Consider the following 26,430-nt stretch of genomic DNA (forward strand, 5'->3'; position numbering starts at 1 on the left):
CCAGGGCAAATTATAGGCGTTTTGATGTTCTCACACCTGTAAATTAGAGCCTCTGGGTTGTGTGGGGGAACACCCCGGCCCCCAAAGAGTGATGTAATGTCTGGGGCCCATGGTGTTTTCTTCTTGAGATGGACACCGTAGACCTTAGGAAGACAGAAGAGTGATTGGTGTGACTTATTTACGTTACCAGAGCAAAGGACCAGATGGCTGTTGAGGCCTGGCCTTTCCCACCACCAGCTGATGAGGTCAGTTGAGTTCAGGGCAAGTGTTAAGGGACGGAAGGAAGTGAGAAGTCTGCCTGCCTGCTGATTGGCTCCCCCCCTCCCCCCACTGTGATTCTGAAGTAGCCTCCCCAGAACACGAGAGGCAGCTTGATGGGATTGCAGCACGCTGGGCAGAGTGGCCCTTAGCCAGGATGTCTCTGTGAGGCTGCTGGTGAGAATTACCACTCCATTCCTCGAGGGACACAACCAGCCTTCTGTCCCTGCAAGGGTGGGGCCCCCGGAGCTCTGCGGCCCTGGCCTTGACTTGGGGATCCTCAGTGCTCTGTCCCTCAGCAGTATTGGAACTGGCCAGGGGCATCTTACGGATTAGCTCCCAGAAGACACACTGCTCGAAATAGAATAACCAGATGGTGTCTGGGCTGTGTGAACCATCCCTTGTATGAGGATGGTTTTAGAGAAAAAGCCTTTCTTTAGGCCAGAAACCGTGCAGCAGGCTCAGCAGCTACCCTTTTAGGCTCTGCCAGCTGGAGGGTCCTGGTGGGTAGCTGACACTTCGGGGCTTCCTGAGGGGCAGTGAGAGTGTCCTTGAGAAAGGGCTTCAGTGTTGAGCACATCTGGTGCACTCAGCCTGTGCTCCCAACAACTGGATTCTTCTGAACGTAACATTTCTAGAAGTTTTGTGTATGCACTTTTCACTTCCTTTTCATAGGCATTTAACACTTGCCTGCCTTTAGTTATATGACATTCTGTGACATTTAACACAAACAGTGAGCTAAAGATGTGGTGGGGCTGGACACTTGTCTGCTCAGTATTCCGTGTCCGCTGTCCCTGCCAATGTCTGCTGGAATTGGAAGAAGCTTGTGGAGAATATTGGAGCTGATACCAAACCCACTTCAGTTCTGGAGTGATAAAGAGGATTGTGTGTTTGAGCGTAACAAGCTTTCAGGTCAGCCCCGAGACTGAACGCGTCATGTTTTTGCTTGTATTTAGACAGTTGCTGTAGGCTTGTCCTACCTTTTAAAAATACAAATTTCAAAACATTTTAAAGATTTATTTATTTTACTCTATGTGTATGAATGATTTACCTGTGTGTGGGGTCAAAAGGTGTCAGATACCTGGAACTAGAATTACAGATGGTTGTTTAAACCACGATGTGGGTTCTGGGAATTGAACCCTGGTCCTCTGCAAGTGCAGCAAGTATCCTCCTCCCCACAACAGGGTTTCTTCGTGTAGCCCTGGCTGTCCTGGAACTCACTTTGTAGACCAGGCTGGCCTAAGACCACTGCCTGGCTTAAGAGCATTTACCCAGTCCCCTCTTGTCCCACTTCGGTGTGTGGGAAGGGGCAGGAGGATAATTGTCTGGTGCCCCTGAGATAAGGGTGGAGATATACGAGGTGTGGTGCACCCCTTAATCCCAGCACTGGGGAGGCAGAGGCAGGCGGATCTTTCAGGCCACTCTGGTCTATAGAGAGAAGAGAGTTCTAGGACAGCTAGAGATACACAGAAAAACCCTTGTCAAAACCAAAAAAGGATGGAGCTATGCAGAGCTAGGCTGCACCCAAGCTCCCCTAGGCCGTGTTAATACCTGTGAGCTGTTACAGGGTGTCAGGTGGGCCCTGGATTTGGGTGTCTGGGCTTTGGGATCCTGTCACCTTAGTGTTGACCATCTGCTGACCTTCAGACTAGTGGTTTCTATTACATAAGGTTATAATAACCAAAATAGTCTTGTTAAAAGGGCGGAGCCCAGTTTGTCACAAAAATAATAGTTATTTTGGCTCTTTTGAAGTAGGGTCCTACTGTGTAGTCATGATAGCCTTGATTCTCCCACCAGCCTTCCAATTGCTACTATACCCAGCTAGTGATTATTTTTAATTTGATATTGATGTTATAGGATTTATCATCATACACATACCTCTTATTTATTTATATGTGCAGTGCTCAGGATTGGGCTAAGACCCCAATATGCTAGGCAAGCATTCTATCACTATTTTATACTTCAGCCTCCATCATAACTTTTTTTTTTTAAAGATGCGCTGGCTAGTTTTATGTCAACTCGACACAAGCTAGTCATTTTGGAAGAGAGAACATCAACTGAAAAATGCCCCCACTAGAGTGGCCTGGGGACAGATTGTTTCTTGTCAGGCCGGCTAGCTTTGTACAGTTGGCAGTGGTGCTGTGGTATTACCATGGATCAAAATATTTAATAGGCTAAATTTTTCTAAAACCGAATAGTGTTCTCTCTCTCTCTCTCTCTCTCTCTCTCTCTCTCTCTCTCTCTCTCACACACACACACACACACACACACACACACACACACACGGCTTCATGAACTATGGAAGAGTTCTGTGGTTCAGAAAAGCATTCAGGTGCAGCCCATTCTCACCACCTTCGAGTGTCGGGGACAGATGCCAGTTTGGAGAAGGCAGTCCCAGCCTACAGATGTGTGCTCATGTCTCTAGCATTTCCAGTCTTGAATTAGAGAATGGCAAGCCCCCCCCCCCCCTTCCTCTGTTTGATAGCTCTTCTTTGGGGGTGGGGGAGCATCTCGGGGAAAATCTCCATCCTCAGGTCCAAAGTTGTTTTAAACTCTTATCTGTGTAAAAGTATCACCAAAAAAAAAAAAAAAGGAAAAACCATTTTTGAATAATAAATGCACCAATTGTTCCTCCTTCAAGGTTTCTTACTGCTGGGCTGTATGAGGAGCATGCCCCACGGTGCTGTGCAAGCAGCCTGATTTGTCAGATTAGGACAACAGGACTGGCTGTTGTTCTCACGATCAGATACATGAAACAACTTTATAAAATTTGTGGCTTTACGTTTTGGTGTGTGTATTTGTTGTTAAAATCAGATGGCAAAGTTTATAAAATAGATTCTAAAACAAAACCGAGCCCAAGAACTCTCTGGACGTGCTGTTTCTTCTTGTCTTTTGTAACAGATTAATCAGCTCCACAAGGAATGTTGTTATTCCTTTTAGAGCCCTTTTTCTTCCTAGCCATGGCTGTCCTGGAATGCATTCTGTAGACCAGGCTGGCCTTGAATTCAGGGAGTGCTGGGATTAAAGGCGTGCACCACCATTGTTTGGCACTTCTGGGAGCTTCTTATTTTGTTATTAGCATGTTTCTTTAGTGCACCTGTGTACGTGTACACGGGTGTCAGAGGACACCTTGTGGGAGTCGATTCTTTCCTTCCACCACGTGGCTCCATACAGGTCTACACAGAATATCAGGCTTGGTGACCGGCACCTTTCCTCACGGAGCCATCTTGTCCAGCAGCTTTTGGGGTGTTTTGTGTTTGAAGATTATCTTTTTATTTATATGCACTTGTGTGTGTCTGCATTCATGTAAAGCCAGAGAGGTTGTTGACGTCCCAGGAGTTGGAGTTATAGGTGACTGAGCTATACCGCACCTGGGTGCTGGGAATCAAACCCGGGTCCCCTGGAAGAGCAGCAAGCACTAACCACTGCGCTATCTCCCCAGCCTTTGCTATGGCTCTTCCTTGCACCAGTGGAGGTGTGTAGGGGCTGAGTGCCCCGTGCTTATGTAGTAATTCTTTATTCCTTTGGCCTGTCCGCAGAGGATTAGCTCCACTCTCTAGTGTTTGGTGTGTTTTTACACAAGGGGATAAGAAGGCAGATTAATACTTCTGTTGTCACTCAGGAGGAGGGAAGCCATTGCCTCCACACCTTTTAGCACTGAGTGCCCTGGGTAGTAGTAGCATGTTGAGGACTTTGGGATCCTTAGACCTCCTTTTAGCAGGCTGGTCCTCCCTTCGCCTTTTAATTAGCCGGATATTACTTGAGCTGCTGGCTTCCCTCAGCTCCTCTATAGCGAGGATGGCAGCCTAAGGGTCGGCACTTCCTTTGTCCCAGCACACTTCACACACCTCTTATTCCCGCTGTCTTCTCTCCTTACAGTCTTCCGTTTGTGCCAAGATCGTGCAGCTCCTGGGGCAGAATGAGGTGGATTACCGCCAGAAGCAGGTGGTCATCCTGAGCCAGGATAGCTTCTACCGGGTCCTCACTTCAGAGCAGAAGGCCAAAGCCCTAAAGGGCCAGTTCAACTTTGATCACCCGGGTGAGTTGGGAGTTGAGGGGTGTGTGTGTGGAAGGTGGAGCAGGTAGTGGTTGTGTTCATGAGGAAGGACTTAGCTTCTCCCAAGTCTGTTGCTGTCGACAACATAGGGGCCCAATGACCATCTTGCTTGGCTATCCTGGGCTCTCAGGAAAGAATGGGTTTTGGGAGACTTTGTAGAGAGCTGGTTGAAATTGTGTTGAATGAAGGTGAACCATGAAAGCTGGGCAGAGATCCCCAGAAACAAACACAGCTGCTCCTTTGCCTTTGGATGTGTATCAGCCTGTACCACCCCGCACCAGCCTATGGGCTCTGCTTGGTGACCAGCAGGAAGGGAAGTGGCGTGTCTTCAGGTGACCTCCTGAATGAGTTTTGCTGATAGCCCAGATCAGTGTGTTGCCCCTTCAGATTGTTTAAGTTTCTCGTGTTGTTGGGAATCAGCTCTTGTTGGCATGGGGCCCGTGCTTAGCATATGCCACTCCCAGGACACCAGCTGACCTTTGGGAGGAGAGGATATGTTGACACCAGGTTTAGAATGTCAGCAGAAAACAAATAAAATTAGTTTGCCAGAACTCACCCACACACTGTTTTAAGATCCAGGGAGTGTTTGTATCTCACCATGGGTAGACATTGGCTTTGGAAGGGCAACGTGTATCGGGTGTGAAGTTTGTTGTGATTTTACGACACGTTAGTTTAAAACCAAGAGCTGTTTTAATAGTTTGATTTCCTTCAGATGCCTTTGACAACGAACTCATCTTCAAAACACTCAAAGAAATCACTGAAGGAAAAACAGTCCAGATACCCGTATATGACTTCGTCTCCCACTCACGGTAAGCAAGCTGGACTAGGCTAGAGGATGTTGGCTGTTGTAGCTCAGAGCATCCCAGGGGTGCACTTGGCTTCCTTCCTCCTGTCTCGTGTCTCGTCTCTCCTCCCCCCACCCCCTTTCGTAGTGTTTTTTTTTCAGACAGGCTTCTCTGTGTAGTCCTGGTTGTCAGGGATCTCGCTCTGTAGACCAGACTGACCTTGATCTCAGATCCGCCTGCCTCTGCCTCCTGAGTGCTGGGATTAAAGGTGTTGCCACTACTGCCTGGTACCTTCCCCATCTTTAATGAGGATGTTTCTAGGAATGGCTGGATCATTTCCTTTTTCTCTCTGAAGGACGGACTTGTTCTTTGGGCTGGTGTAAGGGATGGGTGGTGTCTCAGTTAGGGTTTCCATTGCTGCGACATAACACAATGATCCAAAAGCAGGCCAGGGAGGAAAGAGCTTATTCTGCTTACACTTCCACACTGCTGCTCACACTGAACGAGGTCAGCACAGGAGCTCACACAGGGCAGGATCCTGGAGGCAGGGGCTGATGCAGAGGCCATGGAGGGGCCCTGCTTACTGGCTTGCTTCACATGACCTGCTCAGCCTGCTTTCTTATAGCATTCAGGACCATCAGCCCAGGGCTGGGTTCTTTCCCATTGATCACTAGTCATGGAGGCACTTCCACAACTGAGGAGGCTCCTCTCTGACTCTAGCTGGTACCAGCCAGGACAGGCAGCGCGCTTATTTGTTGTGATGTGCATCCCTGAGTCTTTGCTCCCTAAAGAAGATGTCATGGGGAGGACCCAGGTCTGGAGAGGGAAGAAACAGCAACATTTCTCTGCTCTCATGCTCTAATTGCTTTTGGATGGTGTGGCAATGCATAAAGGCCATCAGATGCACGTCCCAAAGTTAGTCCCCATTCTCCGACAGCATCTCAATCAAGACAGACTTGCCTTCTTTTTTGAAGCCCCTCCCGAGGAATCCTAGAGCATAGTTAGATTCTGAGCTCTCCCTCTAGGCCCTCATGTGAGAATAAATTTGGGAATGTTCATACTTGTTGGCCAGACACAAGTCTTCAGGTTAACGTGCCACATCTTGGGACTCCAGAGCCACAAGCTGCACTTTTAGGTGGCTTGCTCACACCTAGTACAGGTGTGGCTCACTGTACTAGGCTTGTAGTGGTTCAGTAAGTGTCCTTATCTGTGGGCAGTTACAGATGCTTCTGTCCCTGGCTTTTCATGCTTCTTGATTACTCTCTGCCATTCTCCTTTTCTGTTGAATTCTTTTAAAATAGGAAATTAGACATAATGTTTATCCCTTACCTGACGTTCCTGTCATTTTAAACCTAGCGATTGCCCCTCCACTATCCTGTTCTACCTGTTTCAGCCCTTAGTGCCTTTCTCATAGCCCAGAACTTGAGGCTGCAGCAAGGGTTGGGGTAGAGGAGGACAGGGAGAGCGAGCTCTGTAGGCTGTCTTATTCCCTCATTGGTGCCTCCTGTGGGGGGCAGATCCTGCTGTGTGGGGACTCAGGAAGTTAACACCAAGTATCATGCTAACTGTATCTCTTGTACGGAACCCCTAAGGATTGTGCAGGAATAATGGAGTCTACTGTAGGAACTGGAGTTACGCTGCATGTTGGGAGCTGACTTGGAAGGGGGCAGCCAGACAGTAAGAGAAAACAAACCTCAAACCCGACTATTGGAGTAGACACCGAGGCTCATGGAAAAGTGCAAAAAAGTATACATTGTGGGTTTTCCTCATCATCTTCTGATTATTTGTGTCAGCAGTGTGACCTGGAACCACACAAGAAGGAGATGTGGGTGAACTAGAGTTTCCTGCTGTAGGCAGAAGTGGTGGTGTGCAGCCAGTGAGACACTCCAGTGCACGGCTTTTCTTCCAAGTTCAGGGAAACACTTAGAATACAGCTGGGGGAAGATAAGGGCCTGTGGAATAGTGTGAAGGAGGGAGAAAGGCTTAAAGGAGTAGAGTGGAGAGGAGGTTCATCCAGGCTGCCTGGAGGAGGTTGTAGTGTCCACTTGAGACTTTGATACAAACGCATGTGGAAGGTACTTATGGAGGGACAGCATCCTCTTCCATGGGCTGTTCTGCTGACCTCCCTCTGTGTTTGCACAGAGATCTTTTGTTGCTTAAGGAACGTAAAATAGTTTGTGAATGGTAGTTCACTTGGTAGTTAGGCAATCATAAGCTGTACAGAGTTAGCAGGGTAAGAGGCAGTAGGGGCCTGTAAGGAGGTGTTGAACAGATAGATACCTTATCAAAGGCTAAGAATTGCACTGAAGAACGGGGGTCAGAGAAGCCCCAAGCAGGCCTCTCTGTGAGAGACCCAGTCCATGACCATTTCGCAATATGTCACCCACCTGGCTTTTGTTTACATTGGGATCTGCCTTGGGCTGCCCAGCCCTGTAAATGAGTTATCAGCCAATAAGGATGCCTTTGAAAGAGGTGGGCAGAGAACCCAAACTTTGAACTTCGGTCCAATGCTTTCTCGTTCATCTCACCATCCTTCAAAATTTCTCTTTTCCCCTCCTCATCTCTTTCCTTTGCTTCTCTCCTCCTCTTAAGTTGCCCCAGGAATAGAGGAATGGGTGGAATTGTACAACAAGAACTGAATATCTAATTCTTAAGGTTCAGAATACTAAGTTGCAGAAGTGCCAGGCATGAAAACATTCCTGGAGACACCTTCAGAGAAACTAGAAATCATATCTGCTTTTGTAGAGACAAAATGCCTTGTATATTGTCTCCTGTCTATGCTGTCCACACGTACAGACAGCTGGAGAGAATGATACCTTTACAGACACAGCGGCCTGATTGGAGAACAGCGTGTGGATGGGACACACAGGAGATAGTAACCTGGACATAGATGTTAGAGATGAAATGTCTGTATTCTTCAACCTGTTGATTTTAGTTAAAGAAGACGGTTGTCTTCTGCTTTATGGCAAAAGTTGAGAAGAGCTTGCCCTAACTTCTTAACACCTTCCTGTCTGTGGTGGTGACCTGGGGCCTCTGGGCCTAGGAGCAAAGCTTCTCTACTGTTAGGTGTATAGAGGGAGACCCTGGAACCCCAGCCCAGCAGACACTCTGATCCTCACTGTCTCCCCGGCTCCCTGGCCTTTCAGTCCGTCATTGCTCTGTGCTTTGCAGGAAAGAGGAGACGGTCACTGTTTACCCCGCGGATGTGGTGCTCTTTGAAGGGATCCTGGCCTTCTACTCTCAGGAGGTCCGAGACCTGTTCCAGATGAAGCTTTTCGTGGACACAGATGCGGACACTCGTCTCTCTCGCAGAGGTGCGTTCTGTAAGCTTGAGATGGCAAGTTTGGGGGGCACCCTGGGAGCAGATAGGTGGGAGCCCATGAGAGGCATGTGCACTCCTGAGTTTGAGTCCTGGACCTTCCTTATGCAGCTGTGTGCCACTGTGGCCAGGGCCAGCTGTATTAGCCCAACCTTACGACATCCTTGCCACCTAGTGTTTAGTGACATTTAGGAAGGAATTAGTCACTTTACTGTTTAGATAATGAAAGGCTTGTGAGGTCACTAAGATGAAATAAGTCTAGTTTCCTTGGGAATTGTCTAGTTAAATGCTCATTTTCTCATGAGGCATCAAGGAAAGATGCCTTGGTCTTGGAGGTGCCGGCCACCTTCTTCCACCATCTGCTTCTGTGTGCTCTCATTCTCCCCAGCCCTGGGCAGATTTCCCGGCAGGTTTTCCTGAGTGTGTCCCCGTGTGTCTGTCCAGCCTGTGTATTCTCAGAAGTCGCAGAACTGGGCGGGGAGCTGAGCTCTGCCGGATGCTGAGCCATGTGCTTCCACTGGGAGCTTTTGGGAGGAAGAGGGTCAGGTCACAGGGCTGAGGAGGAACTGTGGTGCAGGCAGCTAGAGAAAATGCTCGTTCCCTGTAAGACACAGTGGCCTGCTCCGAGGGCAGCGTGAGGATGGAATGTTACAGGAGATAGTAGACAAGACATTAGGAAAAGCAGCTTGGGCTAGGGAAATAGCTCAGCTCAGTGGGTCGAGTGCTTGCCCAGCATCTATGGAGCCCTAAATTCAACTCCAGCATCACACAAACAGGTATCTTAGATACCCATATTATACCCAGAAGTAGGAGGATCAGAAATTCAAGGTCATCCTTAGCTATGTAGCAAGGCCAGTTTAGACCCTGTCTCCAAAAGATCCTAGTAGGTAAACCTGTGCATTTTTGGACATTCTAGTAAATAGATTGATAATGTAATCTAATATTTGGCAGGAACTGTTAATGGAACCAGTAGAGCTGAGAGAGACTAATCTGGGTTTGCATGCTCATTTGGAGCCAGCTTACCTCTGGGGGGAGGGGCAACAAAGGCATCACTGTGTGAAGCGGGGAGAAAGGACAGGAGAGCCACGATACTAGTTTCGGCAGACAGGTCCCCCATCTAGCTTTGTGACATTGGTTCTAGGGATAGGTGGTTTCTTTCCTTATGGCGCCTCCCAACTTCCATGCATCTGTCCCAGTGTCTGGCTTGTCACCTTACTGACAAGCCTAGCTCCTTTCTTACTTTGTGGGTCATTGTCCCTGATGGTTGCCAAGTTAAAGAGGCGGTGTACTATATCAGGGAAAACAAATTCAAAGCCAGGTGAAACGGACCAAGATTGCGACTCCACTGCTCATTGGATGTGTGGCCCTGGGCAAGTTGTGTTTTCACCTCTGAACCTCATTTTATGTCCTTGAGGGATCGATTAGAGGTGATGCGGGACAGTGCCTGCAGCTCGGTGGTTGACGGTTGGTGCTCTCAGGCCAGGATCTGGGAACCGTAGGTGGCCAGTATCTCCCTCTGCAGTGTTGCTGGGCCTCTGGAGAGTCTGACCCCAGGAGCCTGTACCCTACTGGCTGACTAGTCTTGCAAGTGGGGCTCAATCTTACCTCAAAGGAAAGAGAAAAGATAGCTTCTAGGGAACCAGAACCATCTTTGGAGTAGCTTTAAAGTCTTTGGAAATAGAGTGGGTCTTGACTCAAATCAGATCATTAGAACTTTTTCCTTTCCTTTCTTGGCCTGAAGTGGGGAGAGAGTCTTTATATGAATATGGGAAATCCTTAAAATGATTTGAAACTTGTGTTTTGAAACAGGGTTTCTCTGTGTAGTGCTGGCTCTGTAGACCAGGCTGACCTTGAACCTAGAAATCTGCCTGCCCTCTGTCTCCTGAGTGTTAAGATACAAAACATGTTTTCTTTGGTCAGTGCCTGCCTGCCCGTTGTTGTCCAGGCGGGTTGCTGTCTCTTCATCTCAGATGTATGTTTACAGGTCCCCCTCTGCCAAGCCACGCTTTCTCATGCACCATTTATTTCTCCAAAACATGCTTGGCACATGCTTGGTGGAGTGCAGCGGGCTGCAGGGCAGGGGTCGGTCGGTCCCTAACAGTGGTAGATACAAGGCTGGAGAACATTCTGAGAGAATTGAGTACCATGTCCCCCTCCCACCCCGTACCCCCCATCTTTCATAACCTTCTAGGCTTATAACTCTAACATACCCAATGGGTCTTGGAATCCTGAAGTGCCTGGGAAGCTCAGGCCCTCCTGGTTTCCTTTCCTCTAGGTGACCCAGTTGACTAAGCGCTTCCCTGTCTGCTCTTTGCTCTTGGCTGCTCTAAACATCAGAACAGGAAAGAGTGGGGCAAGACTCTTAGAACTGAAAGAGCATTGCTGGCCTTGGAAGGACTCAGTGCCAGGCAGGGAACTGGCAAACCCGTCACTTCCTGCCCATTACTTCGTCCTTTGGGAATGATCCCATCCTGCCCAGCACATGTGTAGGGCTCAGGCTGCGATGGGATGGGGGTAGGGCTGGAAGTGTTGGTTCTTTTGGAGTTTCCGGTTTGTGCCAAGATCGTGTTCTGACTCAATCCTTGGCCTGACTCTGCTTCCTGGCAGTACCCATGGAGCAGAGCGTTTCAAATGCAGTGAGCCCTCCTACTCTTTTTAAGGTGACAACTTCCTTGAAGGCTTAGGGAGTTGGCTGACAGTGTTTTCTGCTATTGGATGTCTCCAGTGTCTGGGGCCCATTTCTTTGATGTGAGTCTTCTTTCCTTCTGTCCCTTTTTAACATCCATTGCATGTGTTTGTATCCTGCTGGCCTCTCCTTACCTTTCCAGTGTTCTCCAGGGTTCCTCCCCCCTCTTTCCCCCATGCACCTTGCCCTGCTCACATTGACTGATTTTCCTGTCAGGAACCTCTGTTCTCCTGGAGACCCCTCACCCTCACCCCGATTGTGCTGGCTCTGCAGTTGGCACAGGAGGCTAGGCATATCGGCCATACTGTGCGCCAGCCGCCATGCTGGAGATGGTCTGTGCCCCCGTCTTCTTGAATAATAGCTTCATCACTCAGTTTGTAGCTTGCCTAGCATGAGCACAACCGAGGGTTTGATACACAGCGCTGCGTGAAAACCGGGCACAGTGGCAGACACCCGTGATTCCAGTTTTCGGGGGTTAGAGGCAGGAGCTTGAGTTCAGGGTCATCTTCAGCTGCGTGTCTGGACCAGCCCAGGCTGCGTGAGATTCCTCCCTCCCTCAATTATAAATAGAATGTTCTTTGTCTACTTTTCGTTTAAAGAAATAAAGAGGATAGTTTTAAGGTAAGTTTAAGGAAATCAAAGAGGATAATTCACTTGTCGAGCAGGAGTTTCTGGGGATGGGGCTCACATCGAGGTCACTTTCCTTCTGGTCCACACTCATTAGATAACGAGAGCCAAGCAGTCTTGGGCTGTGTCACTTCCCCCCTGGGGTTTACTGCATGGCCCACTAGCTTCTCTTATAACAGATGAAGTTACCAGGTTGATCCATGGGCAGCGGGGAGGTCTGTGTGGAGGTGCTAGGGAGAAGGGCAGAGCTCTCCAGGGTGCTAAAGCTGGTGGTTTCCTGAAAAGCGTGCACTGTGAGACAAACCCAGATTCCAGGGAGGAGCCCGTTGCTAAGCACGCAGGCGAGACCGTGCGTGTGTACATGGCAGATACACACACACACACACACACACACACACACACACACACAGACACATACATATGTATGTATGTATCTGCCTGGTGGCATGGCGCTTCAGAATCTCATTCACAAAAACTCTCCATGTTTGTTTGCAGAGATTTGAGTCTGTTACCTCCTGTGGTAGTCTCTGGGGATACAGGTGAAAATTTAGCAGGCTGACAAGAAGTTTGGAAGTGGCAGCTGTGCAGAGGGCTGTGCGGGTTGACAGGCCCTCCTGGACCTCCCTCCTAGCTCACTTCTCTAAGGGGAACTGAGGCTTAGGGAGGTCAGAGAACAGTGACAGAATCAGGATGCCCTGGCTCTTAAAACTAGTGTTTGTTGCAGGTCCCTTACTAGAAGGTACTGAGGAAAGATGGTAGATGGTAGGTGATAAATCTCTATCCATCTTGACTTCCCCCTGGCTTTGGCTCACTATTGCCCAGAGTGTGATTTTTTCTCACTAAAGAGTTTTCCATTTGCAAACTTCTGTGCCCCAGGTGAGCAGAAAGAGCTTCCCCACCATTGGTATTACTGCCCAGGAGATGGAGGGCGGTAGGTGGTTAGCTGGCCAACCCCACAGCAGTGAGTCTGGATTGGGAGCCCAGGTGAGCATTCTGCAGCTGGGCACCACTGCTTGCTGTTATTGTGGCTCTCCGGGGATGTCCTGAGCTTTTCTGGTTCATGTTGAAATTTTGTTTGTGTGAAACAAGAAAGCTGCTAGTCTCAGCCAGGCACCCTTTTATGATAGGGACCACACTGTAGTAGAATTTGATGGTTTGTTTTCTGAATCCGTTGCTGCTGTTCTGTCCTAGCAAGTCTCTGAGGAGTCCTGACTTCTCCATCAGCGGGGTTACCTGCAGGAATCGGCTGTGCTACCTTGTGCACTGTTTTCTTGATTTTTGTTTTTCCTTCTCTTACAGTGTTGAGGGACATCAGCGAAAGAGGGAGGGACCTTGAACAGATCTTATCTCAGTACATTACCTTCGTGAAGCCTGCCTTTGAGGAATTCTGCTTGCCAGTGAGTTGTACTCTTTGTTTCTGCTACACGTACATCTTGACATTTAATGATTAAATATTTTTTCAAAAAGTTTATTTTTATTTTATGTGTCTAGGTGTTTTTGCCTGTCTATGTCTGTACACCACATGCATGCAGTGCCCTCAGAGGCCAAAAGAGGGCGCGAGGTCCTCTGGAGGTAGAGTTAGGGATGGTCTTCAGCTGCCATGTGCATGCTGGGTCCTTCGTGAGAGAACAGGAGCACGTAACTCCCACCATCTAGAGAGATGCTGAGCTGTCTCTCTAGCTCCTTCATGATGGATTTAAAAGCCTGTAGGTTGCTGTGGTCTCCCTGGCTTGAATCTTCTCTCTTGAGTGAGCATCTTGAACAGACTTGGAAAGTGCTGGATTGTGGTGAAATCCTCTTCCTTGCCTCCCTCCTGACACAGCTGTGTTTACTGGAGCATCTTGAGTTCTCTAGTGAGCCGGCTTTCTGAGAACCAAAGGGGAATGGCTCTCAGCGCACAGTCAGCCGGAGAAGCACATCTCCCTGGGAGAGACCAAGTGGGACATGTGGAGGGAGCTGCCAGAGACCTGGGGTGCCAATGCGATTGTGGGAAGGGAAGAAAATACGGAACAGGGTTTAGTGTGGGAAGACATTTAATTTAGGAGAATCTTGACTCACCGTGTCTTCCCCGCTGGAGCAGGCTCAGGTCTGGCAAAGTTGGCCTTCGTTAATTATAATTAAGAGAGGGAGAAGTTGGGACTCAGGCTGACTTTTGAGTGGAATAATTTGGGAAGGTCTTCAGGATTACTGACTGTGCCTTTGCTCCTCTCGTGGAAGAGAGAATTCTCACCACGTCTGCTTCAGTCTGTTAGGAGGCCTTCACCTTACACCAGGCTTGGCTTGGTTTTCAGTCAGGGACTGGTGAACTTTGAGTCAGCCTGAACTCTCAACCCACATGTTGCCTTCTTGAAGGTTACAAGATCAGGTTTCTGGACAGGGCTCTCAGGGCCAAGGGTCTGTGAAATTCTTTTCATCTGTTTACCTGAGGCTCCTCCTCCCCCCACTCTTTTGACTTTCAGAGAGCACAGAGGGATTTCATCATGGGGAACCAACCTTACTGACGCGTTGTGCTGTTTAACTCAACAATGGGCCAGCTGCAGATTCTGGGATGTTTGTGCTCAGTCCCACTGTCCAGCTGCTCTTGGCTCAGGGAAGGACAGTTAATCTTTCCATATTGGGGACCTGAGAAAGGTCTGGGGTCTGAGATTGACATGACCCTGGGTCCTGTTAGGAGGAATGAGGACTCTCAGGCAGGCCACGAGCTTCTCATGGCTTGCATGAAAAAGTGGGGCATATTCTAGACATTTATTTCCAGTATGGCTCATGGAATCTCGGTAAAAGAAATAAAAATAAACACAACACACAAGGGACATGGTTTCACTTTTTTAAAAAAAATTACTTTTTATTGTAATGAGGAGTGAAGCCGATCACCAGGAGGGGATTGTCTTTTCTGACTTCCACTGAGGGCTGGGTGTGAATAGTGTCACCTCCAGGCTTCTTAAAGACTCAAGGTGGAAGATCCCCCGTTATAGGTATAGTTACTATTGCTTTGCTGGAGGAAGAACCCAGGGTATTTCTCATCCCAGGCAAGAACTCGACCATTGAGTAGTCTCCAGCCATTTATGTTTGGGTTTTTCTAATTAATATTGTTCCCGGTGTTGGAGACACAACGTGTCTGGCTTTTGCTGTGGGAAGTCTTACAGCCAGTGGTTTCCCGCCCATTGGGGCGTGGCCTCTTATACTACTTATGCTGATGGTAGAGCTCGCGCCTAGTCTCCTTTCCGGCTGCTCTTTCTGGTTGCTGGATTTGGTTTCTGTTCTCCATTCAAGCAGAGGATTCTGATTTGTGAGTTTACCACTAAATAAATAACCATCTATTTCTCAATTCTGAGCTAGTGTGGGATTTCTTTTAAGCGTCCTTCCACAGGTTTTAAGGTCATGTTCTCTGCAGGTCCTAGGTGGGAACAGATGTTAGGCATTAGTGTAATTACCTGGGGAAAAAGCTGGCTTTCTAATGTGGATATAAAGTAGACATTGGGGTAAGCATTCAGCTAAGCATTGGATTATGAATTGATTTTTGAATCAATCTCTTCATGGGAACCACTCTCTGACAAATAAAAGCCTCCATTTCTTTTCCCCATCCTCTTCCAGCATTCGTATTTTAGCCATGAAGGCAATCCCTTAGGCCTCTCCTTGGTTTTAGGTGCCTTTTATAGTATTGCGTTCAAAGCCTCAAACTGCTGCTAGGGACTGACTGGCCCTTACCTTGTGCCATTCATTGGAGAGGGGCTCAGGTTTGTCCCCGAATGCCCCTGTTGATGCGTTGTAAATCTCTTTCTCCACAGACAAAGAAGTATGCCGACGTGATCATCCCCAGAGGTGCAGACAATCTTGGTGAGTACCCGTGCGGTGTCTTCCTGTGGTCAGTACTTCTATCCACGCCAGTCATAATTTGGGCACAACGTGACCGTGCAGCGTCCTGAAGTCTGTGACAGTCAGACAGGTGCTTCTGTCTACAAGTCTAGTGGGAACAGATCCTTGGTTGTATGTATAGCGATGTTTGGGGACAGACATAATCCGGGACTCTCTGGCAGAAATAAGGGGCTGCAGACCCCCTTAGCTCCTACTCCAGTAATGACGCTTGAACCCCTGGTACCCAAGACCACCTTTCGGTGAAGGTAGACTTCCTGATCAGATGTACGGTGATGTGCCATCACACCAGGGCCACTCATGAAAAGGAGTCACATGATCTTCATATGTTTGACATGTCTAGGAAGTAAGTGGCCATTCACAACCTTGACCTAGTGTAGCTGAGTTCATCTTGCACAGGACTGGACCTCATCTTTTTATTCTCTTTTATTTCATTTTCTTCCTTTTAGAAAGTGTGTGCCCTGAGTTGTTTGAGTGTTCATCACAGCAGCGAACATGACACTATTTTAAGGAAGCACGGCATTAGCATTCCGTACTGTGGATCTACTCTCCTGGAGTACACTCGCAGTCTGTGTCAGTTTCTGCCCACACTAACTCTGTTAGGGGTATAGGCCCACTGTTTGGTCCTCAGCTTACACAGCCTAGAGAAGTGCCACGTGGCGTCTTTATCAGTCACATCACGAAGTGGTCCTTAGTTTGGGGCTGGAGAGTGACTCAGTGGGTAAGAGCGCTTGCTCAAACATGAAAGTCTTGATTTTTTTTTTTTTTTTTAATGAGAGCCAGGCATGGTGGTGTACACGTTTAATCCTAGCACTCAGGAGGCAAAGGCAAGTGGATCTCTGAGTTCGAAGCTTGCCTGATCCACATAGTGAGCTCCAGATCAGTCAGAGCTGCACAGTGAGACCCTTGTCGGAGAAAGCTCCCTAAATCCTTGGCCATAGCTGGGTCTGTGTGTGTAACCCTAATACTGTGTGGATTGGATACTCGGACCCCTGGTACCTAAGACTCCCTTTCAGTGAAGGTAGACTTCCTTCCTGATCCAGTGCTGGGGCTGTCTTCCAGCCTAGCTGTCTCCAGGTTTAGTGAGAGAGACTGTTTATAGGGTGGCAGTAGAAAAGGACACACCTGCCCTCTTCCTTTGACCTCCCTAGACTCTCTCACATTACCCCTCCTCACACATGTGCGCGCTCACACACGACACACGCACGCACAGCACACACTTCCTCTTTGGTACTGTTATTAGCCTTGGTCAGTCGGCTGAGGTACCAAGTTTCTTTCTGATGCTAATGTAGCTCACCCTTCTGTGGGAAGACGGGACTTTCTGCGTTGTTGCGCTGTTTGGGACAGAAGTTGATAGATGCTTAGGAAAAGGAACTTAAGAGGTGATGGTAGTAAAGCCATCTTCAGTCACATCCCCATAAGTTTTAGGTTGCTTACTTTATCCAGGGGGACTCTGATTAGCAGGATGTCATTCATTGGGTCTCACTTCCAGTCCTTTTAGAATACTTCGCAGGGAGGTAGCCTATGAGCCCAGCTGGAAGGAGGGAGCCTCAGGTGACTTGCTCTGGAGGGTCAGGGCCACTTTCCTCAAAGTCTTGGCCTCTGGTTCCTGTGTGCCCTCCGTGCATCCAGACCATGTTCTCACAGCCCTGCACATGCGCCCTTGCCCTCCTGCCCCTCCCTAACACTGTTGCTCTCTGCCCCACAGTGGCCATCAACCTCATTGTGCAGCATATCCAGGACATCCTCAACGGAGGGCTCTCCAAGAGGCAGACCAACGGCTATCTCAACGGCTACACCCCTTCACGCAAGAGGCAGGCATCAGAATCCAGCAGCCGGCCACATTGACCCCTGTGCCCTGACTCCAATTCCCAGCCCCCAGCTCCAAGCCACAGGAGGGTCAAGAGGCTTTGGTCATCTGTACATACGCCTCCTGTGAAATTACTGTATTTAAGAAAACACCGCGAAGATGAATTGCCTTGATTTTCTTGTTTTCCTTTTTTGTACTTTGGAACAGCAAATCAAACAGAACTTGACCCCAAGCTTAAGTGACAAACTGTGCCAACTACTACTGGTGATACCTAATTATGAATCCAACGTGTAACCAGTTATAAATACACACATGCATACATATATATAAAAAGGATCTATTTTTGTGTAAATGTACAAATACTGTAAAGCTGTTTGCCATAAGTATTCTGCAGGAACCTGTGTGTTTGGGTGTTGGGCCTGGAGCCCCACTCAGCAGGGCCCTGTGCTCTGGCATCTGGGGAGCCACGGGGGTGGGTGGTCGATTGGTTGATGTCCCTTGCTCTCGGCACCCTGGGCCTCAGTAGGGATGGGACTCAACGCTCAAGGCCCCCCTGACAGATGTCCCTTCCTTGAAACTGGAACTAAGAGAGATTTTTTTTTTTTGGCGGGGGGTAGTTGAAATTAAACTTGATCTCAACTCAAAAACTCAATCTCAGGGAAGAGGCCCACCGAGGAAGACCAATCTGGCTGCCTTTCTCCTTGCCTCACTCTGGCCCTGTCAGCCTGGGTGGCTCCACGCCTCCATCCTTCCTCTTCTGTCTGTCACCCTAGGAAGCCAGAGCTGTCTCTCCTGCTCTGGGGGGTGCAGGGGATTTTATAGGATCTCATCCTGCAGGAAAAGAGAGAGAGGTGGTGGGAAGGGCGGGACTGTGACTCTTGGCATGTTTAAGGAAAAACTGCCTCCTAGGGAAGTGAGTGGTCAGGTTGTCTGGACACATGATTGGCTATGGAGTGGCTCCTTGCAGTCTGGGCTTTGGTTAAGGACATCTGGTGTTGACCGCTGACAGTGGCTTATAGGATGCCCCTGGGAGTTCCTTTTGTCCCTTCTGAGCTGGAGCTGTTCAGTGAGACGAGGACAGTGTGTGTCTCCCACCCGAGAGTCCCACGAGAGCGGGGTGTCAGGGTGATTGCCTAAATCCCACCGCCCCGTGTTAATGTGGTGGCTGCCCAGCAGGAAGGGGCTAGGAGAAGGGAACTAGTCCTTAGAAGATATTAAGGGAGGGTATTTAAATCATGGGTACCTAAGCTGGGGTTTTATATTGAAGATGCCCGAGGTAGGGGCTTTCAGCTTTCCTGAACACTTTGTCTTGGTGGGAACCCCTTCCTGGAGGAAGCTGATTGGCGTGCTGAGAAGAAAACTGGAGAAAATGGGGACCAAGCGAGAAGGGACAGGTGTGTGAGATAGAGGCCTCAGTCTGTGCCCAACTGTAGAAGAGTCAAGGACTCTCATGTTGGTGATCACCATCCTGCAGTTTGTGGGCCACATGCTTAGTTACTGGTACCTGGACACTGCGGAGCCTCCTCCGTAGGTGGTGCTCAGCCCTCTGAGCTTCTTACTCCGTTCCTCTCCAACCTGGCTGAGGTTTCCGTGCTGTTTGAGCACCGTCCAGTTCCCCAATCAGGATTCAAATTTGCCTCCAACTCTGATTTTCTATTTAAAAGACATGAACCTAGTCCTCCATAGAGCTTTGCCGTTTTCCTGAGGCATCTGGAGGCCGAGGCGCAGGCCCTGCAGCAAGTTCCCATGATGGCAGCTACTGCTGGAACAGGGAGCGTTCAACTCAGGTACCTGTGTGGAAGGCACGCACTCAGCAAGACAGATGTGTCCTAGAGTGTCTGGGGGGCAGTCTTTATCACATCAACTTCACGTTAGTGGTAATCCTGAGGTTAGGGCCTGACCTGGAATCCCAAGGACAAGGGCCTTGCTGGGATGGCATGTGCTCATGGGAAACCCATTCGTGTCTGCAAGAGCCTTGGCCTCTCAGTGGGTAGCATGCTCAACTTTACTTGAAGCTCCCAGGTGCCAAACCACTTAGTGCCTTGGCTATCTATCCCACTGCCGTGGAAAATGGATTCTTCTCATCTCTGAGCCTTTACTTAGCCGCTTCCTCATCTGCCTAAGGTGTTGGGACCAAACCTCCAGGGCCTCAGAGCAGCCCATTCCTAGCTTGGACACAGCTTTGGGACTACCCTGTCCCTACCTTTTGGGGAAACTAAGCAGTTCTGGCTTGGCTCGAAGCAGTGTTTGTTGTGTGCAGGGAAGGGAAGGGGGCTCTGCTGCTCTGAGGCTGCCCAGCTTTTGGCCAATTGTGCATTTGAACTTGAACTTTGTATAGGAAACATTGTGGTCTGAGTCTCGAGGTTCTGGGTTTCCAATTCCATTGGAGAGTTGGAGGTAAACTTATTAAGAAACCATGACATTTGTTTTCTGGGGACTTTAGAGCTGTTCAGAGAGGAAGGACAGCTGCGCGGCGCCACGCAACATTAATCACAGGTGCACAGATCCCTCGGCTTCAGAGCCACCCAATGGTGCTTGCTTCTCCCCTGGCTCACGTACTGTCTTTAGGAAACAAACTTCTAAGCCTTGGGTCACGGGAAGGCCCAGCCTCACACTCCATTCATGCTAAAGCAACTTAACTAACTGTGAGGAACCTGAGGCTGGTGTGGGGCGGGGGGGCGGGGGAGAAAAAAGACAGGAATCTGATTTAGAGTAGACCCTGGGGATGGGAGTGGGTTCAGGCCTTAGGGGGAAAGGGGTGTCCAAGTCACCTGTCTCAGATCTAATTAATATTCACGATGGTGGCTACTCAGATTGTGGGGAAGTTGCCTCCAGCTTGCTCTAGCCAAGGTAGGTTGGCTGTCTTGGGAAGCAGCTGGGTCAGGTGTGCTCCTGAGTAGCTACAAAGGAGGGACTGGTCCACGCTGACTGCAAGCCTCTTGCAGGGAAGTGTTTTTCATTTGGCTGCCTTTGGGGAGGCTGAGGTCAGTCCTGGGTACACACAGGCTGGTGCTTCTGGGAAGAACTGGCTGAGCTCTGTCACCTTTGCCATTTTATCCTTTTAATCTGGGCAGATGACTGAATGCTTTGTCAGAACAAGGAAGAGAGCAGGTTGGGAAAGGCACAGATATTGGATGCATCTGGTGTGCGCAGGGCCCCTTTTAGGACTCTGGCTCTGGGCCTGCCCTGCTCTCATGGTGCCAGGCACAGTGACAAGGTGTTGTGGCAGCTTTCTGTTCTCTCAGGCTGTGACTTCCCACCCAGGCCTGCCTCCGGAGCGCGGGTGAGTGGCTAGATAGATACCGAGGCTGTTCTTTTCCTAGGAGACGCTGTCTCTTCCCTTCTTTGGTTTTACTGCCCTACCTTTGTTAGTGCTATGACATGACCACATCCTATGTACTTTGCTGTAAATAAAGACGGACAAAAACTACTCAACTCGATTCATTTGTGATGCTTGGTTAGAAGCAGCCTGCGGAAGCCTGCTAAGAACTCAGTGGTGGAGGGAGGGCTGGGTCTTGCATTTCTGGAGGATGTGGTTGCCTAGCCTGCTGTTTAGGCCTTCCTGGTCCTGGGATGTATGGAGCAGACTTCAGGCCCTAGCTGGGCTAATGTCCTCCTGATGTTACTTGTCTTGCACATTGTATCACGTGAACCACTCACTGGGCCACGGTTTCCAGGAAGCCACGATTCTTGGAATACTGGCTTTTTGTCACTGATGTCATTTTCACACTGATGTAGCCTCTGCCTCTTTTGCCTTTCTAGGCCAGTTGCCTAACCCACTTTTCTATATAGAGAATGAAAACCAAACCTAAATGGAATAAACTGAGGGTGTGTAGTAAAAAATTTGCGTTAACTATACCTCACTCTGAAATGAGTGAAGGCATATGTATATCTATTTTTCTAAGAGATATATATGCTTTCATGCATGCATGTATTCTATATGCATGCAGTGCCCAAGGAGGCTAGAAGCGAGTGTTGGGTCTGGAACTTAGTTACAGGTGTTTGTGAGTTACCAGACGTTTGTGAGACAACATCACATTTCACTGATGTCATTTTCACACTGATGTAGCCTCTGCCTCTTTTGCCTTTCTAGGCCAGTTGCCTAACCCACTTTTCTATATAGAGAATGAAAACCAAACCTAAATGGAATAAACTGAGGGTGTGTAGTAAAAAATTTGCGTTAACTATACCTCACTCTGAAATGAGTGAAGGCATATGTATATCTATTTTTCTAAGAGATATATATGCTTTCATGCATGCATGTATTCTATATGCATGCAGTGCCCAAGGAGGCTAGAAGCGAGTGTTGGGTCTGGAACTTAGTTACAGGTGTTTGTGAGTTACCAGACGTTTGTGAGACAACATCATCTGGTACTCAAACTTGTGTGGGTGCTGGTACCCAAACTTGGATCCTCTGAAAGAGCAGTAACTGCCCTTAACTGCTGAGCCATCTTTTCAGCCTTTCTATTGTTGGTTTGTTGTTGCTGATGGTGGTTTTTGAGACAAGGGTCTTGTATATCCCTGGCTGGCCTGGGACTTGTTATGTTGGCCAGGCTGGCCTCTGAGCTCAAAGAGATCCCCCTGCCCCATCCTCCTGCGTGCTGGGATTTAAGATGTGTGCCATCACACTAAACTTACTCTTGTTTTTACAAGAGCCGCTGGATGTGCCATCAGGGATTTGCACAACATTGGCCTGGGCTCTGCAGCTCCTGACAGTCCCTGTCTCAGTTCCTCTGCTGATCACCTCTTTCTCCTCCCCTCCCCCCGTGGGCAGTGGTGCTGTTTTAAATTATTTGTGGGTGTGGGTGTTTTGCTTCCACATATATCTGTGGACCACTTGTGTGCCTGCTGCCCTCGGGGGGCATTGGAACCCGAGTCACAGATGATTGTGAGCCTCCTAGCCGTTGTTCTGAACTGTTGAGCCATCTCTAGCCCCAAACTGACTGCAGCCTTAATGAAGCCATTAATGGGGCAGGTTTGCACAAAACTTAATGCCTGCTTAAAAGTAGAGAGCGAGTCTTGAACATGACAATGTCAGCTTCAAGAGACTGGACTTAGGCGGATTTCTTTATGCAGTACTGGGAATGTTTAGGTGCTCCACAGCTGATTTTAAAGGTTAGGTGTGATAGCACATGTCTGTGACCCCAACACTAGGGAAGCTGAGGCAGGAGGATGGCAAGTTTGAAGTCATCCTCGCCACATACTAAGAACCTGTATACTCCCACCTCTCAATAAAACAAGACAAAACAAAACACAAAAACAAAACACAAAACAAAAACATTTAATGAGGACTTTTTCTGTGCTGGGGATGTAGCTTGGTGCTAGAGCATCAGCTTAGCATAAGCAAGAGGTCTCGGTTCAGTCCCCAACACTGCGAAACCCACAGCGCTCTGCTAGCTCCTAGTCTAGTCCTTTGTGTATGCTTAACACACGCTTTCAGTAAACCACGAGCTAAAATAAAACTATGTGAGCCCATCTGACACAGGACTAAGCCCTGGCATATACATCTCAGGACTAGACAGCAATCAGAGGCAGAACCTAAAACTGCTTTCTAGCCGGGTGGTGGGCGCACACTTTAAGTCCCAGCACTCGGGAGGTAGAGTCAGGCAGATCTCCGTGAGTTTGAGGCCAGCCTGGTCTACAGAGAAAGTTCCAGAACAGGCTCCAAAAAACTACAGAGACACCATGTCTCGAAAAACCAAAAAGAAAAACAAAACAAACCTGTTTGCTATGTGAACTATTCGTCACGTCGCCACATCCACACTGGGCGTATCGTGAGATGTTTGAACTCAGTGTTCCAGTGACTTGCCCACCCGGGACTCTGTTCCCCGACAATATGGCAGTGTCCAGCCTCTGCTGTAAAATCACATCCGACTTTTCCGGTGTTTGCCATGTGTTCCTCGACCTTAAAACAGACCTGTGCGGAATGCTAGGAATGTGCCTGTGTTCCTGGATTACTGGGAAACTGAATTCAGCCGCTAGGCATGCTAAACTGGTGAGGCTGGTGTGTGTCTGCCATCTAGTGGGAGGATTCAGGTGGTTGTGGTTGATGGACTGCCTCATTTGATTGCCTATAGGTATCTCAGAGATACACACCCAAGTGCCCCTACAGTATAAAATAAGTACTGATATGACTTTGTCCACCCCCTCTTTTTTTGGAAAATATATAAGCCTCCACTAGAACACACAGAAGCTTACTGTCTTAGTTTCTCCATGGCTCAGTCCTGTGGGGATGGTGATGGGGGATGGAGTGTGGATGTATGCGTGTATGGGTGTGTAGGAAAGAGTGTATGTATGTGTGTGTAGGCCAGAAGTTGTCAAGTGTATTCCTCAATCTGTCTGTACCTTATTATTGTTTATGATGATGATGATATGATAACATCTCATTATGTAGACCAGGCTGATCTCAAACTCACAGAGATCTGCCTCCTTTTACCTTCTGAATGCTGGGATTAAAGGAGTGCATCCCCCCCCCCCCCCCGTTTCCATCTTGGGTTTTTGGGGCTTTTTGTTTTTTGTTTTTTTTTTTGTTTTTTTTTTTTTGTTTGTTTTTGATAGGAACTCTCACTGGGCATGGAGCTCACTCATTGGCTAGGCTGGCCGTCTCTGCATGTCAATGCCCACATGAATTGCGGTTATGGATGTGTGCTGCAGCACCCAGTGGATTCTGGGAATCTGAATTTAGATCTTTATGCTTGTATGGCCATCTCTCCGGGCCCTATCCGAGGCTGCAATTGTTTCTAGTACAGTAGTTTTATAAGCTGCTATTAGAATCAGTTCTCTCTCTCTCTCTCTCTCTCTCTCTCTCTCTCTCTCTCTCTCTGTGTGTGTGTGTGTGTATGTGTGTGATTATTTTTTAACATCAGTCGGGTACATTCCTAAGAACTCTTGAGTCTTCAGACCTAGGAATAGGATCATTGATAACAAGTTGTTTGGGTGAGTTGGGTCAGCGCTACAGGACAGGTTCAAACCCCAGGACCTTGTGTATTTAACCACATTGACTCCTACAGGCCATAGCATTCCTCGCACCAGTAATGTCATTTCTCCTGGACATGTACCATGCACGGCACTGGGCTCTTCTTGCCCAGATGGAGACTGGCAAGGTCAAATTCACTGCAATCCAAGGAAGAGAGAAGGAAACACCGGAGTTCTCTAGATTGTGCAGTAAAGAACAGACAGTGGGGAGACGCCATTGGCTACACAGATGCCACCCCATACCCGCTATCTGGAACTGCAGTGTCTGCTTCACTGAGCATCCCACATGGTCCAGCATGGTTCTCACTCCAGAACACTCAGAGACCAGTTGGAACAGCAACTAAACTAAAGCACCATGGTTGCCTTACATGACTGGCATAGAATCACGGAGCCTGTGTCTGGCCATAGCTTTCCAAAGGCTTTGGGACTGTATGGACGGCTGGCAGGTCACCTGCTTCCCCAGTCCTCTTTGAGAACTGAGAATGTGGTCGCCGCCTTTCTTGATTTAGTGGCTTAGTAGATTGCATGAGATGACAGGCACAGTGTGAATTATTTAACGCTCCCAGAGCATGCTATTAGTTCAGTACAATATGCAGCAGTACTGAGAGTTAATTGACTTCAGCTCAGACCAAAGTTATTAATCATTTCTTCCCCTGTTCCTGTGATTTAAAAAAGATACCCTGGCAAAACAAACTTAAAGGGAAAAGGGGTTTCCTTCAGCTCACCCTCCAAGAAGAAAGCTGAAGGGAAGTTGAAGTGGTAGTGGCCTCCACAATCAGGAAGCTGAGGGCAACAGATGCAGGTTACTGGTCAGCAGCCTCTTTCTCTAAACACAGTCCAGGACCTAAGCCTGGGAACTGTGCCGCCCACGGTGGGGAGGGACTTTCCACTTCAGCTAATGGAAGCTAATCTCCCACAGGCGTGCCCAGAGGCCCAGGTACTGGTAGATTCTGTCAGCTTGACAACTGGCACTACCCTCATTGCCAGGTCAATGAGAGCAGCAGGGACTGAAGCGCCATCTCCGCTCTGTCAATGAAAAGGAAGTGATTCCATATGGTGTGTGTGTGTGTGTGTGTGTGTGTGTGTGTGAGAGAGAGAGAGAGAGAGAGAGAGAGAGAGAGAGAGGGAATTTATGTTTGGGCATATGGGTGCAATGCCTGCAGAGGCCAGAAGAGGGCATCAGATTTCTCCCCAGAGCTGGTATTGGCTGTTAGCTGTCTGATGGGGGTGCTGTGAACTGAAGTTAGGTTTTCTGCAATAATTGTAAGAGCTCCTGACCACAGAGCCGTTTCTCCAGGCCCCCACTATTCATCTTTTTAAAAATCACAGCTAAATTTAGTCTCTTTAAGAAAAGCCTTGGAATTCACAGTTTATTTATTTATTTAGTTAGTTTGCTGTTTAAAGCTTATCCATAGTCTTAAATTTTACTGACTGTATTGTAGCTAAGAAAAATGATTGAGGGGTCTGGAGAAATGGCTCAGAGGTTAAGAGCACTGGCTACTCTTCCAGAGGTCCTGAGTTCAAGTCCCAGCAACCACATGGTGACTCACAACCATCTGTAATGAGATCTGGTACCATCTTCTGGCCTGCAGGCGTACATGCAAGCACAACACTGTATACATAATAAATAAACAAATAATTAAAAAGAAAAGTGATTGAACTGTATTCCAAATCTGCTTGCTGATTTTCTTCAATGTCTTATACTTACCTTCTGAATTCCTCCTCTCAGCCCTTCCTTGCAAAATTTTTTTGATTTCTTATGTGTTCAATTATGCATTAAACAAAACATTTGTTTAAACATTTCCTGATGTGGGATTCTCCTCTGTATGCTGTGAATACCATTGGTTAATAAATAAGCTGCTTTCAGCCAATAGCTTAACAGAATATAGACAGGTTGGAAAAGATAGATATAGAGAGAATAGACGGAGTGAGGGAGAAGCCCTGTAGCCGCCCGCAGGAGACAGCCGCCTCCTATGGAGCCCCCTGAAACTTTGCCGGTAGGCCATGACCTCATGGTAATGCACAGATTAATGAAGATGGCTT

General features: G+C 48.4%; 1 protein-coding gene across 2 annotated transcripts in view; it reads left to right on the forward strand.

Annotated features, from left to right (window-relative positions):
• Positions 1 to 20,842, forward strand: part of Uck2 (uridine-cytidine kinase 2) — a 67,668-nt gene extending 46,826 nt beyond the window's left edge. Inside the window, exons 2-7 of one of the 2 annotated variants that reach the window (XM_085687970.2) lie at positions 4,138 to 4,297; positions 5,028 to 5,124; positions 8,272 to 8,414; positions 13,032 to 13,129; positions 15,518 to 15,566; positions 17,311 to 20,842. In XM_085687970.2, the coding sequence (XP_085544096.1) occupies positions 4,138 to 4,297; positions 5,028 to 5,124; positions 8,272 to 8,414; positions 13,032 to 13,129; positions 15,518 to 15,566; positions 17,311 to 17,450 (687 nt within the window). In that variant the 3' untranslated portion in view covers positions 17,451 to 20,842. The remainder of the gene's footprint in view (positions 1 to 4,137; positions 4,298 to 5,027; positions 5,125 to 8,271; positions 8,415 to 13,031; positions 13,130 to 15,517; positions 15,567 to 17,310) is intronic. The other variant, XM_085687971.2, reaches the window with a different exon arrangement.
• Positions 20,843 to 26,430: the final 5,588 nt, after the last annotated feature.

Source organism: Myodes glareolus, chromosome 5, assembly GCF_982192425.1.
Source record: "Myodes glareolus chromosome 5, mMyoGla1.1, whole genome shotgun sequence".
NCBI classification, from domain to species: domain Eukaryota; kingdom Metazoa; phylum Chordata; class Mammalia; order Rodentia; family Cricetidae; genus Myodes; species Myodes glareolus.